The following is an 18,333-nucleotide window of genomic DNA, read 5'->3' as shown; positions in this document are numbered from 1 at the left end:
CGTCCTCGCAAAGACAGCAACACACCACAGGAAGTCAGAGTTTTTATTCATTTAAATGTCCCTCAAAGATAAAATAAATCCACGCAGACGACGTGTGCAAATAAATGAAAGTTCTGGAGATTAAATTCTGCTTCAGGTTTTTGACTCATGCAGAGATATTTGATGTGTTATCAATGCCCACATAACTGGTCAAAGTAAAGCCTAATGGAGGAATGTGGGGGAGCTCATAAAGGTCTGTGGTACACTGCAGTTATGTAATGTGTGTGTGTGTGTGTGTATGTGTGTCAGGGGGCATTTCTTGATGCTTCAGCACTTCAAACTATTTCGGTAACAAACTGCAGAAGCCCAGAGTGCCTTCCTTCATAAAGGAGGATGCTGCATCGTATTTTACTTTGAGAAGTTTGTGTCGACACCTCGCCGTCCACAGGGAGAGACAGCAGAGAGTCGGGCGCCGGTTTGTGAGTGCTGTCGGCTGTGGTCACATATGGGCAGCACAGATAAGTAAATAAAGTCGTTATAAGTCTCTTTCAGCTCCAACTCTTTAGCTGCTAACTGTTCCATTACTATGAGAGCAGTGAGAGTGAATCTGTCGTTCTCCGTGTTTTCCCTTTCCTTGTGTTTCTGTTTGTCTCTCTCTGTTGTCGTGTGCGTGTCGCTCGGCATGGCCTCCAGTTTCCCTCTCACCTGCCCGATCACCTCACGACCTCTTTTCCTTATCATCCAATCAACCTCTGCAGTACAAAAGCGGCGGCTCAGTCACCATAGACAGTATAAATCATGGATGTAGTCTCCGTGACGTCACCCGGAGGGTTTTCTGAAGAGCCGCTGTGAAGCTCAAATTGTGGCGGCTCTGGCCTCGGCTGTGATTTTATGCTCTGTGCAGCGCTGACGCAGAACAGACACAGGTTAAAAGGAACTTCTGCTGTGTCAACAACCGCTGTGTCATCTCTACATGATCGGTGAGACAATGGCTACATGTCAGAGTTTAGGGGACGAGTTACACAGGAAGAACTTCTTCCTGGAATGTGGGTGAGTTTTTCGAAGAGGTAAACACTGCCTTTATTTGAACTTTGTATCAATATTTGACCATATTTTTCACACCTATTAGATATTTATCTACATATACTCATTAAAAATAAGATTTTAGACACCCTGTAATGTTATTCTTCATATGTATTACTTTCTATTTATGTGGAAGTGATGGCGTTGTTCTCAGCGGCATCTTTTATTTGAGTCATCGTGATAACAAACGAGCTGAACTCATTAAACAGACTCGTTTGAACTACAGTGACTACAGGGAGGAGAAAAAACGCCACGTCCTGCCGCTCTCAGAAGTCAAGGCTAGGAACTCACCCCACCCCAGTTGAGCGTCCTGGCGAGGTCATTTCCTGTTCCCAGAGGAAGAACAGCGACCGGCGGCTGGGGGTTCATCTGCAGCTCGTCCAGAGTGGACAGGATCCACCCCACCTACAGAGAGACGTACACGGGAAGTATAAGCTGCAGAGAATAGAGCGAGATAAAACAGAAAAATAGAATATAGAGCGGTACCGTGCCGTCGCCTCCGCAGGCCAGGATCCTCAGATTTGGCACTTTCCGATACAACTCCAACCTGACGATTCACAAAGTGCACAGAGCAGAATAGTTGTGGGATAAAAGAGGTTTCCTCAGTGCTGATTGGTGTTGAGTGGGTGTAATTGGCCAAAGTTTCGTGATGTTTGAATAAAAGAGGATAATGAAGTGAGAAGACTTCCCCCTCGGCGCAGCCTCCTGATAATACTGTGATATTAAACGATGATCTAAGTAGATAATTATCACTATAAGAGCACGCTTTACATGTTTCCTAGTTACATAAGGGGTTCAGTCTGTCGTCACGTCCACTTTGACCCAATGTGTGAACACTGAAGGGTACTCACGCCTCTCGCAGTCCGCCCTGTGACAGGTCAAAGACTTGTCGAGGGTTCAAGATCCACATGAACATCTGTAACACCTTGGCACCCTACAGACACACAGAGAAATGAAGAATGAGGCTTTTTCCTGATGTAACATTATTAATAATATCTAACTCCTCGAACTGTGAGCTGTCCACACAACTACTACCAGTAAATTACCAATCTGATTAGAACTGTACTGTTTTTTTTCTGAAGCAGGTCTTATGATCATGATTGGTCCCAAATATCTCTGTAATTCAGATCCAGTGTGACGTTATAACGATGATCTGGCTGAGATACTGGCTACTGTTCATGAAATTAGGACTGGGAACTTTCATTGATATCCAGTTCAGATGAGGCTAGCTTTCTCACCTGGTTGCCTCCACTCTTGGGATTGACAAAAACCAAGATGGGCTTCATGAGAGGTGAGGGGAGAGGCTTCAACATGAACGGACGCCATTTAGACTCCTGAAGAGAGAGAGACAAAGAAAGATGTATTAAAATAATCCACATCTACAAATATAGTAATGCTGACGTTGATTAGTCGATTCATTGATTATTTGATGTACAGAAAATGAATCCCTGACTATGGTACATTCAGTACAAACAGTATACACCTGCACTGAGACGCCAAAGTGCCACGTTGGGCATTTATATAAAATAATCTTTTCTAAAGGACACGACTGAATGATGTCACACAGGTCGTGTATGAAAGGTGGAACAGTAAAAGTGAGGTTACGCCCTTTTTATGAGTTTTATGACCCAGGACACATCGATAAATGAATAAAACACAGATCCAGGTTCGCTGATGATCACTGATCAACCCTCATGTGGTCAACATCCAGTTTTTATGTTTGGAAATAATAAATAAGTATCTATAAACCTGAACCTTCCAAACACTGATGGTCTACGTCATCGTGTCACTTACATCCAGTCCCTTCTTGCTCGTCCTTCGTTTGAAAGACGTCCGCTTTTTTCTCCTGGCAGAGTTCTTCAGTGAGCTCTAGGGTACGCACACACGCACACACACACACACACACACACACACACACACACACAGAAACATAAACACACACAGAGTTCAGCGGTTAGTTCACTGTCACCGTGTCCTCTTGTGACGGTAATTAAAAGTGCAGCAATGCATGTGATGTCACCGAGGGATGTGTCTGTGTGTGTGTGTGTGTGTGTGTGTGTCAGACAGACATGTGTCAGTTCATATTAAATCATAACTAAAATCGCACACACACATCAACGCACATGCACACGGTTTTTGACACACTCCTTCTTTTGGAGTTTTAAATTTAGATCCAACAAAGTCGTTTCTCGTCACTGTCACAGACTGACAGCTGGTGGACTTCATTAACCACTGGGCTGACTGGTGTGTGTGTGTGTGTGTGTGTGTGTGTGTGTGTGTGTACACACCTGTGGTTTCCTGACTTTGATGATCCAGGACGGAGGGACTATGACTCCAGCGTGGGCTCCCAGTGAACACGGCTCCTCGATCTGGTGCAGCATGAAACACGTCACCTTATTGTGGAACTGCAACGAGAACACGCCACGTTATTATTTATTATTATTACTCATTCATTCATCATTTTTAATCAAAGACACATCTTACATAAGTCCCTATATAGAGCCGGTGTTTAGTTTGTCCGTTCTGGGCGGCCTGAGGTTAAACTCTGTGGAAGTCTTCGATTACACACTAATGACAACATAGTTTGAAATATTATATTTCCTTTTTATTGCCATATTCTGTAAATAAAGCCCCTAAATCTTACACACTGGAGCTTTAAGTACAAAATTCAGGTACTTGTACTTCTACTTCAACAGATCTCAGAGGCAAATATTGTACTTTTTACACCACTACAGCTTTAGTTTACTTCCATAACTTCCTCCAAGACCACGTATCTTCAAATTTGCTGATTTCTAATTAAATAAACCTAAAGATAAGAAGTGTTTCTTTATGTGTTGACTTCTACAAACTAAATAAACTATTTATATGTTATAACTAACATATATAAAGAGGTTGATTACGGTGATGAACACAGAGGTTGAAGTACTTACAGCCTGTTTACACCAGGAACAACTGATGGCGATGATTTCTTTACTGTGGAAGAACTTCTGTTGAAAACTCTGCAGGAAAATAATACACAGAGTCTGTATGGACAACAACCATGAGTGTGAGTGTGTGTGTGTGTGTGTGTGTGTGTGTGTGTGTGTGTGTGTGTGTGTGTGTGTGCGTGTCCTCACCTTTCCACATTGTCTACACTTCCCCTCCTGCCTCCGTCTGTGGACCCAGTGATGTCTCAGTATGTTCTGCTGTCAGAGAGCCAAAAGTTAAACATGTTCCGTCTTCACACACACACACACACGTGTGACGCGCGTAAACATGGCGCGTAGCAACACGCAAGTACCCGTGTAAATACACACTTACATCTCTGAGGCACCGGGATCCTCCCTCTCTGAAGGTTGGCTTACATCGGAAGTTAATCTGGAGAGACAAAAACGAGAACTTTTAAGAGAAAGACTTTTGAAACGGTTGCTGTTAACGTCATTCTCCTCCACAATATGTCAAGTGTGCATTAAATGTATGATTCATTGTGTGTGTGTGTGTGTGTCATACCTTTTCCAGTTGCTCTATGCAGCTGGTGTGAACTACGATCTTACAGGCAGCACATTTCCTCCTGGGGGCCGACTTCTTAAAAGGAGAAAACAGAGACAGATAGCACAGACGGCCGTGAACGCACTATAAACACACTGATGACATGCACACACACACACACATAAACGATGCGTTCAAGGTGTCCAAACATTTCACTTCTCTTCCCGTTCGGTTTAAAAAAGCTTCAGCGGCCTTTTGATTAAGAGAGCGACGACGCTCGAGGCATGAAAGGAGACACAGTGACATTTAATAGTTTCAGTTATTTCTCTACATCAGTCCTGACTCAAAATAATAAAGAGGGAATTATGTCGGCTTTAAATTAACTGGTTATTAACACGGTTAGGTAAGAGGAAGTGCCGCACTCATCTACAGATCTTCATCAGCCCAGAGTATTTGAAATATTCATAATAATCCACAAAAACTAACTAACTAACTTTTCTAATTTAATCTGTTTATCATGCTTTTATGTCGTACTAGTAACTACAGCTGAAATATTTAAGTAAAGTACAAGTACCTTAAAATGACAGTACTTGAGAAAATGTACTCTCAGGTTGCTGCTTGTGCATAATAAGCAGCATTGTCATACTTTCTTTTTCTTTCATGACCTTGAATTTTTACAGTAATCTTCATTTTATCAACTCTCTGCTAACAAACCATGACTGTAGGACAACATGAAGGCCGGGGAGATTTCTATCAGCTTTACAACACGTGCTTAAAGTTCCCTCATTGATGCCGCTGCAGTCTGCTTATCTATCTTTCTTCCTTTAATGTCACATATTTCTCGTTAAAAGGAGTTTCGTGGTGCGACTTCAACATTCAAGAGCTGCCAGCCGCTGAGATCTGAAAACAGAAGTCGGCTGCCATTAAGTGTCGCCTATTGACCGCTCCATTACCAGCTGTCATATTATTACGTGTAATGAGTGGTTTAGGTGTTAGAAGAGCGAGGGCGGCAGGACGATGTTATTTATTGGAGGCAAACAGAACTTTGACATCCTGAATGTGTCTCTGTTGTTTTTTCAGTGCAGTCACAACGTGTGATCAATGACCGGCGTCGTCTCTCAGTTTATTTATCTGCTTCTTACGTGTGAACATTTCTTGTTTCAGATGAAAAAAAATAATAGTTTGTGGTAGGAAATTCTGTGAATAGACGAAAACAAAGGAGTCCTTAACTGTCCTGTTAAGTTGTTTTCAAGTGACGGTTCATGTCATTATTAATTCGTTTGTATTTTGTAAAAAAAAAATGCCAGAAAATGATGAAAAATGTGAGAAAAGTTACAGCTGGCATCATGTTATGACAAATTTAATCTGACCGGCAGTCAAGAAGTCAAATATTTTCACATGAGGGGCGGTCGGTGGTGTAGTGGGTTAAGCGGCCGCCCCGTGTGTGGAGGCTATAGTCCTCGCTGCAGCTGGCCCCGGTTCGAATCCCGCATCGGACGGCTAATTTACTGCGTGTCACGCCCCCTGCTTCCTGTCTATCTTCAGCTGTCCTATCATTAAAGGCCAAAAAATAATCTTAAAAGAAATATATATATATATTCACATGAGACAGAAAGAAGTAGCTAATCTCAAAGGTGTTTGACCAAAAATAGGAAACGATTAATCAATTATTAAAGTAGTTTTAGATTCATTTTCTGTTGATCGACTAATGAATCAATGAATTGAGTGATTGTTTCAGCTCTGTGAGTTCATATTTTGGAGGAAGGCTCAAGTTTTTATTTAGTTTCCATCATCATTTTAAAACATTTTTGCAGAGATGATGCTGAATCACAACAAGTTGACTTCTCTGTTTGTCTCACTTCACCTTCTTTCATACTTATACTTTCTATTTTGAGTCCATAAGTGTGTTCAAAGGCTACTAACACCTACTAACCTGCAGTCTCCTTACAAACCGCTGTGATTCATACGCAGAGGTGACAGATTCTCTGCTGCATAAATCTCACATGAATCTCACACGTGTGTTGAGTTTGAGGCCTCGGCAGCATCCTTCACACTGCCAGGTTCTTTCCCCCCTGACGGCTGAGACTAAATCATCCATATCTAGCCGAGCACCGGTAGGAATGTGCTTATTCATGTCAGCCACGACTTGTCAAAGCAATCCGAGATTCCTCCGAGGTCGGCCTGTTCTTTAAAGTCGCCAAAAAGCACGCGGCGCCAACGGAATATTTGATCTAATTAAACATATGACGGAGGGGGAGTATGTTCAGCGATTTCATTTGTAGCTGCAGCTCCCTCGCTCACCGTGTTCTTGTACACACGCTGTAATTACATACCACCGGTGAAAATAAACAGATATGTTATTATGTTATTGTCAGTATTAAAGGTTATTTCTGTGTGTGCAGCGTGTGCAGGGAGAAAGCTTTTATAATAACTGTAATTTGAACACTCGGTTCTGCATAATCGTGGTTTGTTTCAAACGATTTCCTCTGCTGCTTTGTAGACACGCTTCATCTGAGTGAGAGTGGAGCATCCTGTTTGAAATAACGCCAAACTGCTGGACAAGAGGCACACGAAACGCTCCATTTGCAGACCTGCTGTGTGCACGAACTACAACTGACCGTCTGACCCGTCAAACGCGGAGAAGACTGAATTTTTCTGATTTCTATTTCTAATCAGAAATATATCCAACTTTAAATGAATTACCGACGTGTAAGGCAGCTTTTCTGCAGAACAGGACGATTGTGGCACTGCGATTTTTTAATTCTGTTGGACATTTGAACATGGGGACTTATGGAGACTGACTCACTTCTGGAGCCAGTCTCAAGTGGATGACAAGAGGAACTGCAGAGTTTTGGCTGTAGGCTTCACTTCACAGCCACAGACGGTTTGCGAGATCCCCGCAAACTACAAGAGAAGACCTTTCTCTCTCTCTCTCTCTCTCACACTCCGTAGTGGTCAGTGTGTTTACTACTCACTGCAGTCTTGAGCAGGCAGGTGTCCTCTCCGAGATAACACAGCTCTCCTGAGCAGCTCGTCTCCATCCACAGGTGATCTCCATTCACTGCGTTCTCCTGCAGAGACACACGGACAAACAGAGAGAGAGAGCGAGGGGGTAATGAGATAATAACTCACATTATCGTTGTGCATATCTCGCTCAAGATTATTTTCCCTCCCGTTAAACTGCGACCATATGCACGTTAACGCGCCGTAGTGAAATGCGCTCGACGAGTGTGTCAAGCACATAATTGTCGCCGCTGAGTAGGTGGGTAATTTCACAGTGCATGTTAATGTAAGGTGCTAATCAAAACACCGCGGGAGCGACGGATGAAAAACACACGAGTCTGATCTGATCCGGGTGTGAACTGCTGAGGTCATTTTTGAGAGGGACTGTCTCTGTTTGAGAAGATAAAAACTGCAATCACGCACTTTTTTTATTAAGAATTGAAACAAACAATCATGGTCATAGAATGTTGGTCAAAAGTTGAGTTAATGTTTTCATAGAAGGTCGATATTTTTAAATATGGAGTAAAATATGTTTGTGTTGCTGCTGGAAGAGAATCTGTTCACACACCTTTATATATTCAAAGATATCAGAGCTTCGATGACTGAACAGGCTCGTTTTGCCGACTGTAGAGGTGAAAGTTCCTTTAAGCCGTTTGTGACTGCTTTGCAAAAATAAAAAAAACGTCCGGCTTAAGTAAATCTGAAATTTGCCTGAGATGACCTTACAGACACAAAGTGAGGGACAGCGAGGTACAACGACGAGTCCTGAAGCTTGAATTAGTGACACACCACAGGGCTGTAGCTATGTCTGCTTTTAAATGTGTGCAGTATCTATTTTCATGTGTGTGCATGTATTATTGGGCACGGCGTGGTTAGCACTGTCGCCTCACAGCACGAAGGTTCCTGGTCCGGGGTGTTCCCCGCCTCTCACCCTCAGTCAGCTGGGATAGACTCTGGCCCCACCGTGACCCTGATGTATTATTATTTATCGTGTATGTAGACATACTTCTTTACTGAGTGGTCTTATTTTTTGTTTTTGTTGCTTGTCTTTCTCTAACCTTAATTACTTTTTTGGGGGGGTGTTTAAGGACGGCAGGGTGTGCTTGTACGTGCCTGCACAAATATGTACTGGAAAAACCAACAAATAAAGTTAATTATAAATAATAAAAATAAACAATATTACTAAAATAATAGTGTTTCTGATGCCATGTACATCAACAGGATATAAGCCCATATAAAGGACATCTAGCGTGAGTTTTTTTGAGTCAATACGGTGCTTAAAATTTAGACTTTTGTCCATCCAAGTATTTATAACCATCAGGAGTATTGATGGAAAGGGAAGGAGCCTTAGAGAAGATCATAGTTTTAGACTTGGAGCTTAAAAGCAACATTTAATCCAACAGTCAGAACGCTCTGCACCGGGTCTGCTTGTTCACGGGTAGACGGCACCTCGCACAGCCTCTGCTGTCGCTGTTTTAATGTGACGTGTAGTGTAAAAGCACCTCAGAAAGGCGGCGAGTCCATTTAGCGTCTAAACGCTGCTCGCTCGAGGTGTAAAAAGCATGCGAGAGATGACACGTTCGTTTTGCCGTGTGAGCTGTTTTTATTGTCTCGTGGCCGAAATGTTGCTGTGATGAGAGAGAAGCTGTCTGATCTTTTTTCTGGTCTCTTTCTCTGTCTGTGAAGGAGCCAATCAGATACAGTAAATCCTTTTTAAAGACCATTTGTGGTTCATTCCCTCCTCCTGTAAAAATACAGAAATCAGCTCTGAGTTCTGCAAACCTGAGTGGCTCTTTAGTGAATACGGAAAACACTAAAGCCGGAGTAAATCAACCGCTCAAGTGTGTACAAATGAGTGTTTAAGTACAATTATTGTGTGTGTGTGTGTGTGTGTGTGTGTGTGTCGTGCAGAGAGCTAAAGGCCAGCGATGACGTGGTGGAAGTGTCCCTGCAGACAGAGTCAGAGGGGACTCTCAGATGTGGGCCGACAACAGTTTGTCCGCTTACAACTTCCAATTAATAAAACAGCACGTTTTAATCCGCTCGTTAAGGACGTTTGATTAACTCGCTGCCTCGTTATGCAGTTAAAAACAGACTGATAAAAAAGTGACGAACAGATTAAAGATCACTCCGGTCGTTCCTGAGCTGAGTTTAAAGGTTTTCTTTGTGCCCAAACTGTCTCGTTTGTTTGAAATTTTAAAAAATGTACCTACACCGGTGACTGTGAGTAAAAACCTCCCTCTGTCGCCATTCTTCTCTCGTTAAATCAGATAAAAATAGAAGCATTCCTGTCTTTTCCGCTGGCTCCATTGTAAACACGAGGTGAAGCTGGCAGCAGTTATTTCTGCTCACACAGACCTTCGTGACAAAAATCAGCTCTTTGCAGGATCTCAGGTTGTTTTTTTTTGGGGGGGGATGATTGCAAACCGATACAGCTGGAAAAAAAGTGATGTTTGGTGTTATTATGTGAGAAAAATGTGAACTAGGTTCAGAAACAAGGACCACGGCTTGAACTCAAGTATTTAAACTCCTTCTCCACTCACTCCTTCTTTGACTCCCACCCGTCTCACCGGTCAACCTCCGAATGACCCTGATTTCTTCCCTCCATCCCTCATCCCTCCTACAGCACTTCATCTCAGTTCACCTTTATCCATAACATACAATAAACCTCGATCATGGATCATTACCAGCATGTCATGTCTAGTTTATCTTCAAAGTTTAGGCGCTGTGGGATGGTTTAGATTTGATCTGAACTGGCCGGAAAGTTTCGCTTTAGTGGGAAATATTTTAGATTTTTTAAGTGGAAAAAACGTCACTGATTACGGAAAATGTTGAACCTTTTCATCTGATTTGACCTTTTTCTGTGTGAAATGTGGACAGAACTACACCACTCCTCGTGATGATTCATTTTCGTCATCACGAGGGCTCGAGATGACGAACGAACATGAATGTCCGCGTGTGTTTATGCGGTGAAATTGCTTCACAAATTTCCCATTTGACTTCGTTGTTGCACTTTCTGTATGAACTCGGCATTTCCCCGAGTCATTCTTTGACTCTTTTGGCTTTTTTTTTTTTTTTGAGGCGTCATGTAAAATAAAAAAACATAAAAAATCCATTTTGTTCCGCAAAATAAAACCCCAGAAAAAGTCACAACCCATGAAACTTTCCCACGCTCACTTACACATTTATTTATTCTTTCTAGTGGTGATCAAAAAAAAATAAAAAAAAAGAAAACCCAAAAAGAAAAATTGCTGCTTTTCATTTCCACATGAACATACGGCTGTTGAAACCAGTCTGCTTACAAATCTGTCGGCACATAGAAATCCAAATGTCATCCGGTGACTCAGCCAAACAGAATAAGGACAACGCAGACCGGGACAACTGTCTTTTTGTGCTTTTTATGTAAAAAACAAGCAGCAGAGAAGAGTCACTAATAAGAGGTGAGTGTGTGAGCACGTCTCACCGTCCAGTCCACGCAGGTACGCAGGTCCTTGTTGGGCCCGTTGGACGCAGGAGGCAGACTGGGTTGCGGTGGGCCGAGGTGCTGGAGGCCGGAGCGAGAGATGGCTTTCCTGAAAAAACACAAAAGCAGAACCCTCATGAACAATCAGCGCCGTCATCCTAACGCATGACACAGCTCTCTCTCTCTCTCGGCTCAATCACACAGAGAAACTAGATTTCAGTATAATTCAGTGCGGCGATGAATTATTCATATCGTGAGGCTGCGTTTCAGCGGGTTCAGCTGGAGCCTGTTTGGTCGAGGAGAAGTGGGAACAGCTTGGAGGCGAAGCTGCCAGCGGCACTTTGGGGTGACGGGAGAGGGAGATGGAGACAGATCCGTTCTGTCAGAGGATGACTCAGCACTCATCTCTCTCTCTCTCCATGTTTCTCTAACTCTCGCCCCGTTTTGCTTCCTCTTCCCATTTTTTTTTCGCTCGTCTTTATGTTTACGTGTTTGTGTTTTTTGATGACAGAGACCATCGCGTCCATCGTATCGTCTCTCTGTCTATCAGTCGTTAACGTCTGAATTAGGATGTGATGACAGTTGTGGGTGGCGTGGTTTCCTTAAGTTACTCACACTGTCAGTCAAATCTGATTGAACCACACACACACACACACACACACTTTAGCTTCGACTGGTGCTTATTTATTCTAAATATTGAATGTTGCAGGAAAGTTTCCTTCAGAAAAAAGTAAATATCACTTCAGTATTTGCACATAAATATATTTACAAACTGTTTATCTGGATCCGTGGTGAACAAATCAAAATTTAACACTTTAATACTTATTTCAGGACTTTAATGGACTTTTTGTCATTTATATCTATTTGTTTTAATTAGTTCTCATTTCTTCTGCTCTATATTTGTCGTGACTTCCCCTGACATGTTAACAACAGAGTTTCATATTCAGTAGAAGACGAATCACTACATTCAGTACTTCAGATACGTGATAGACTTTAATAACTGCATTTTGAAACAATTATATGTAAGATAAAACTTGGTTGTCTGGTCTCACTTTTATAGAAAACCTCAACAAATCTGTGTTTTTTTCAAGAAAATTCAATGAAAATGTATTTTTTATTTCATATTTTTCTATTATGTGGAAGTTTACGTGTGCACAACGTAGCAAAGAACAAAACATCTGCAGTTTCTCCATAATTTCACACAAACTTTTCGAAAGAAATGCAGAAATCATGAATTAAAACTCAGCTTACGGTGAATTATATTATAGGAATGTGTGTGAGTGTGTGTGTGTGTGCATGTGTGTGTGTGTGTGTGTGTGTGTGTGTGTGTGTGTGTGTGTGTGTCTGTCAGTGGAAAAGGTTGCACACAGTATCTGACCCCCCTGTTGAAAGTTTCAGTGGCCGTCTGTCTAAAATTATCAACCAGGACAAAGAGGAGTCCACTTACACACACTGTAACCTGACGACACACACACACACACACACACACACACACACACACACACACACACACACAGTGTACGCAGGTACGCGCCCTCACGACTCTCAGGGGGCTAAAAATAGATTTGCGTGGGTGACAAATGCAAGGACGTATGGTGACTGGACATATGTCACATAGGACAGGACACACACACACACACACACACACACACACACACAGACTTCAGGAGTCCTCTGATAAATATATAAAGTGTGTTTGGTGGAAAATAATAAAGAACCTTTGCTCTCATTTCGGTCGTCATTTCACCGACACGGCGAGTCCGTGACGGGAAGTGACTCGAGCTGTCAGACTGTCAGACGGCTTTAATGAAACCACTTTAATTGGAAGTGAAATCAAAAGGCAGAAAGCGAACGTGGAGTTTATGTAAAACACACACGAAGCGTGTTTGGGCTTTGTTTTGTTCAGCTGCTGCAGTTTTTGGATCATTTCACTCGAGTTATTGGATTAATATTTACATAAAACAGGGAGTGGAAATTAAGTCAAATAAACAATGAAAACAAGATCCTGATTGGTCACCGTAGACTTTGAACACACACGCATGCATGTGTGTGAGTGTGTGTGTGTGTGAGTGTGCTCGTCTATTCATAATGAAACAATCCTCACATCAAAGTGTGTACCTGAGCGTGTTGTGTTGCCAACAGGCAGAGAGAGAGAGAGAGGGAAAGTCAGAGCTTCTAAAAAAAGACCCGGCAGAATCACGGTACCTGACACACACTCCTCGTGAACTAAGGTAAATGGGAATACACACTTGTAAACACACACACACACACACACACACACACAGTCGCTCATATTCAAAGGTCGTGGGCCATTATATTTGAGTGAGTCCTAATCTACTAAAAGCAGACAGGATCACGGGTATTAAGGAAATATAAACACACAAAAAAAAAACTGCAGTGTGAAGCTTTTCTGCCACACACACACACACACACACACACACACACACAATAATCATCACACACACTCATGAGTTATTTTAAGTAGATTTGTCCACAAAAAAGTGTAGTGCAGCGAAAGTCTAAAAATAAAAACGGTGAGCTTGTCGACGAATGCAGACACAAACGTCGCGTGTTCTACTCTGCACGTTAACTTTACGTGCACGGTCGAGAAAACAAACGGGAACTACACGAACAGAGAAGAAGGAAACGGGTTTGAAGAGAGATGCAGAGTTCTTAAATGTTCAGGTCGTCCACCTTGACTTCCAATGTGCAGCCTGACTCCTGAAAAGTGTTGGTCAACAGGTCTGCATGCCTCCTCGTTAAGGTTTTGTGGTATGTGCCCTTCTATGTTCTCAAATGTCTCCAGACGAAAGCTTGAAAAATATGACCCCCAACTTTCAGGTCTCTATATTTAGAATATGAACTTTTGGCACCGCCGTTGGTAGGATCAGAAGGACCAGCTCCACCCATGACCCACGTCGTCGCCCAATTTTTCATCGCACTGAGCTTCACAACGGCTCTGCGTGACGTCACGGACACTACATCCATGTTTTATGCAGTCTATAGTAATGACGCCAAGCTGGAGAAGTATCCAGATCCTTCACATAAGTAAAGGTAAAAGCGAAGGGCCAAAGGTTGGAATCAAACCCACTTTCCTGCGGTAAGGACTGAACCTTTCTACCAGGTGAGCTATGTATCCATTGTTGTAAAACTAAGGTAGTATCAGTTAAAATTATACTTAAGTACTTGAGTGCAATAAGAGAGATAGTCTTGACAACTAATTAGAGTCGAGCACGGTTGAAATAACGGAGGAACAAAGCGTTCATCAATCATCTGTACGAGCATAACGGACATATTTATACAGATCTTCAAACGTGGCGTCTCCTCAGCTGACGGAGCTTCTTAAACAGACAGTCGGTGTGTGTGTGTTAAATCCCCCGACGGAGATGTTAAAATGAACTCTGAATGCAGCTGCTCTCTTCTCACAGTCCTAACACCACCTACTCTCCATCTCCATCTCCATCTCTATAATTCTGTCTTCATCCCTCCCTGCACTGTTCTCTTTATCACTGTCTCTCTGAAACTAACCGTCCTCCTCCTCCTCCTCCTCTTCCTCCTCTCTGTCTCCTTCATCACATCCCTCCTCCTCCTCCCTTTTTTCCTGTAATCTCCCTTCTTCTGTTTGCTCCTCCTCTCCGACCAGTCCTCCTCTCTTGTCATCCTCTGCTCTTCTTTCTCATCCACCTCCTCCTCCTCCTCCTCCTCCTCCTCCTCCTCTTCTTCCAGCAGAGGTGGGTTGTCGGCGTTGCTATGACGACGGCACAGCGGGAGCATCGGCAGCTCATCTAGTAATTATACCGGTGGAGAATCTGCTCTATGCATATGTGTGTGTGTGTGTGTGTGTGTGTGTTTCAGCAACTTTACAGTTAAAGTAGATGCAGTTAAGAAGAAAAAGCCCCACGTGGGATGACATGTACACATATACCATCTTCATTTCACTGCCTACACACTGGGGAGGATGTGCTTTCTAAATACAGATCCCCTGTAACCACGGAGGGGGTCAACAGTTACTACTGTTTGTGGAGTTCAGCACTTTTCAGGTGCTTAGAGGTGGAGAGAAAAGAGGCTTCTCGTGGTGGGCGGTACCGCCGATGGCAAACAAACGTACACCGGTGTAATTTTCTCCACGCCACAATCGCCGCAGTGAAAGATCCCCGCGTGTTCGGAGCATGACTCGGCAGCGCCGCTTGTGATTACTGATAAAGTGAGAGCAAAAAAAAAAAGTAAAGAGCCACGAAAATAACAGGCAGCTGCAAGTGGGAGGAATCGAATTGAACGTCTTCTGACTCGCGGAGCAGAAGATGTTGTGATTATGTGGGAGAAGTTGGTTTGACAAAAGAGACGCAACTGCACCGGCGTGGGTTTCAGTGTTTTTCTCTCTGTCTGTGCGCGCACGAGGCAAATGTTTGTTCGAGGTATTCAAATTCAGTTTTACAGGAAGACGCATTACATTACGAGAGCCATGCACAATCGATTCTGTAATCAGCTATTAAATGTGGCTACTTACGCCTTCAGGACCATTTGGTTAAAAGCACCGTGAGACAAATGTGTGTTTATTCATCTGAACCAGTGCATCTTAAAGTGTCAAAAGATTTAGATACATCTAATCTAATTTTAAAAAGTGTTGTGCAGATTGTGAAATTAAAGGTCCAGTGTGTGAGATTTACCACGGGACATGTCTTTGTGATGTCACAGCTGCACCAGGAGGGTTTCAGAACCACCAGACTTTGTGAACTTGCTCAGATTTGGTCATTTCCTGTTGATTTATGCGCTTCTACCATGAGTAAATACGCCACGTTGGCTAAGCAGACTCTTAACTGTGACGTCGGATGTGTTTTATGTGTATTATAGAGTGAAAGAACAAAACTTGACTTGGCGCAACGAGACGTAACGAAACAAAACAAGACCAAACCCTGATAACCCCATCAGAGAATATCCAAGCTTTACTTGGTGAAACCACAAAACCACAAAACCCGTTGAGCCAATTACCGGAAATGATAGTGACCTAAACAAATAAACAACTAGCTATGCACACATTTTGGCTCCTACAGGCTTCCTGCAACGTGCCACAGCGTTTCAGGTGGAACGTCCGTGATCACATCGCCTTCAGCGTCCGTGATCAGATACGGACGAAATGTGTTGCAGCCACGTCGTAGGGATTTAGAATATGGCAGAAATGGAATATAACATGCATAACTCTGTTTTCATTAGTCTACAATCGCCTGTTAATAAGAATCTTTATGTTTTTGTTGCCTTTTAATTCTACAGACACTGTGGGTCCTCTTCCATGGAGTCTGACTTCTAGACAGAGCCTTAATGCTTCTGGTCACCGCTTCACGACCAGCAAAGTTTCTCGAGGAGGTTGCAATCAGCAACTACGCCACTAGATGCCACTAAATCGCACACACAGGTGTTTTAAATAATTGTAATGTTTAAGTTGTCTGAAGCTCAAAACGGCACATGATCGAGTTCTCCAGATGTGCATATTTTGGTTATAATCTGATTAAATTTAAAAAAAAAAGGGGAATCACAAAAGAAATGCTGACGCTGCATCAGTGAGCAAGGCACTGTCCAAAAAAGTTGTTTAAAACAGGACATCTTCTTTTTTTTTTTTAACTGAGTTAACTTTAGCTGAACTGAAAGTGACTTCACCACAACTGAAGCCAGAGTTATGGTGTGATTAACAGCCATGAAGGCTCATTTTGCACAACATTTATAACATCTATTCAGCATCATACAGCCTTGAGCAGTCAGAGCTTAACATCCAGGACTGAGCTATCTGAAGAATTGATTTGTTGAACTGCTGGTTGACAGGAAAAGCCGCGTTACGCCGGTTATAATTGCTGTTACAGGCAGAACATGGCAGCCACGGTTTGACTCACCTGAAGCCGAGAAGCCGGTGAAACCAGCGCACTTTTTTCACCTTCCCTTTGCTTCCTCCCCGTCTGCCTGCTCCAACGTTTATCATTATTACTCTAAAAAAGGTTCTCGTGCTTATTCTGTCGCTGATATCCTCCAGAGGTGAAAAAAATAAAAATTCCAGCAGAGAGCGAACGAACCGACGGTTATTTCCCCACACACTCGCAGCACGGGTCAGGTAATTATGCCAATCAACGTGACAGGCAGCGGAGACCTGACACCAGACATCTGAGCTCTGCGCTGTGTAACAATGTGTGTGTGTGTTTTTTGATTCGGGTTGGACTTACGTAGGCAGGACAGAGTTACGATTCAGCTTGAGATTAGGCCTCTCGGTACAGATCAGGCCTGAGGAGGCTGATGGTCAAAGCGGTGGTGAGATTAAAGTTAAAGGAAAAGAATGAAGTCAGTAAAAGTAAGAAACAATAGTGAGTGTGCATGTGTGTGTGTGAGAGAGAGTGTGTGTGTGTGTGTGTGTGAGTGTGTGCGAGAGCGGTGTGGTGTCCGATGAACTATGACACTGGATCCACTACACCTCACCTCCGTCCTCAACGCTCTTCTACCTCTGCACTTTGTTAGATCAAAGGTAATAAGCTAATTCACAAGCGGCGACAAAAGAATAATCAGCATCAAAGTAGCGGAAGCATCATAAAAATCTATAAAATTAAAAGGTATTAATGTCAAGATATATTTGATAATACTGATACTGGGAGTTTGGTCTTCACATTAAAGTTAAGCAACATAAATATCTTCAAGAGGGCGACATAAACCAGGATCACATCCAAAACTTTTCACAAAACTGGCAGAAGAAAATACAAATTGATGCACGTTTCAATCCGTAACTAAAGTGTTATTTTTGTTAGATTGGTAGAGAATAAGAAAATGCTTCTTATCTATATTAGATGATCCAGAACGCGACCGCGTACCTGGTCTTCAATCAACCCAAAGGGTCACCTGTACACTGTCATGGCAATCCAAACTTTTCTCATCTGTTGTTCTCTGTTGGTGGAGCATCCCACCAGTTCCTACCAGATCTGCGGCGTCCCTCTCTACCTTCAAAGACCTCCAGCTCCTCAGAGAGGACCTCCTCTACAACACCACCAACAACCAGACATGATAAATCTATCTTCATCATAGTTTTAGTTGATGACAACGTGTTTTAGTCCAGTTGAAGTCATCGCATTATCGTCAACTCTTGTTTCTCTTCAGCGTTTGTGAATGTCTAAGTGTGAGACATAAGAAGAGATGTCTTTAATGACGGGTTGCTGGTGGTCAGTACTTTGGAGAGCACATCAACGCTCAGATCTGGCAACCCTGCTGCTTTTATGCAAAATGTTGGAGGTTTGTGGGTAAGGTTGGGTTCTGGTTGTTGATCAGAAGATGTTTTTACGCAGATTGGCTCTTGTGACGGGCTTCATGGG

The 18,333-nt window shown here is 42.9% G+C and overlaps 1 protein-coding gene across 7 annotated transcripts in view; it reads right to left on the bottom strand.

The window, feature by feature from the left end:
- Positions 1 to 18,333, bottom strand: part of dgki (diacylglycerol kinase, iota) — a 71,373-nt gene that overhangs the window by 23,101 nt on the left and 29,939 nt on the right. For 4 of the 7 annotated variants that reach the window (XM_027291955.1, XM_027291959.1, XM_027291960.1 and 1 more), the window contains exons 2-13: positions 10,997 to 11,105; positions 7,506 to 7,601; positions 4,552 to 4,626; positions 4,363 to 4,419; positions 4,179 to 4,247; positions 3,993 to 4,061; positions 3,351 to 3,467; positions 2,857 to 2,931; positions 2,301 to 2,396; positions 1,914 to 1,996; positions 1,549 to 1,609; positions 1,354 to 1,467 (exon numbers count right to left, since the gene is read on the bottom strand). In XM_027291955.1, coding sequence (XP_027147756.1) covers positions 1,354 to 1,467; positions 1,549 to 1,609; positions 1,914 to 1,996; positions 2,301 to 2,396; positions 2,857 to 2,931; positions 3,351 to 3,467; positions 3,993 to 4,061; positions 4,179 to 4,247; positions 4,363 to 4,419; positions 4,552 to 4,626; positions 7,506 to 7,601; positions 10,997 to 11,105 — 1,021 coding nt within the window. The remainder of the gene's footprint in view (positions 1 to 1,353; positions 1,468 to 1,548; positions 1,610 to 1,913; positions 1,997 to 2,300; positions 2,397 to 2,856; positions 2,932 to 3,350; positions 3,468 to 3,992; positions 4,062 to 4,178; positions 4,248 to 4,362; positions 4,420 to 4,551; positions 4,627 to 7,505; positions 7,602 to 10,996; positions 11,106 to 18,333) is intronic. The other 3 variants (XM_027291956.1, XM_027291961.1, XM_027291957.1) reach the window with 2 other exon arrangements.

The sequence above is a fragment of the Larimichthys crocea genome, chromosome XX (assembly GCF_000972845.2).
Source record: "Larimichthys crocea isolate SSNF chromosome XX, L_crocea_2.0, whole genome shotgun sequence".
Taxonomy (NCBI): domain Eukaryota; kingdom Metazoa; phylum Chordata; class Actinopteri; family Sciaenidae; genus Larimichthys; species Larimichthys crocea.
This window is presented reverse-complemented; position numbering and strand designations above follow the sequence as displayed.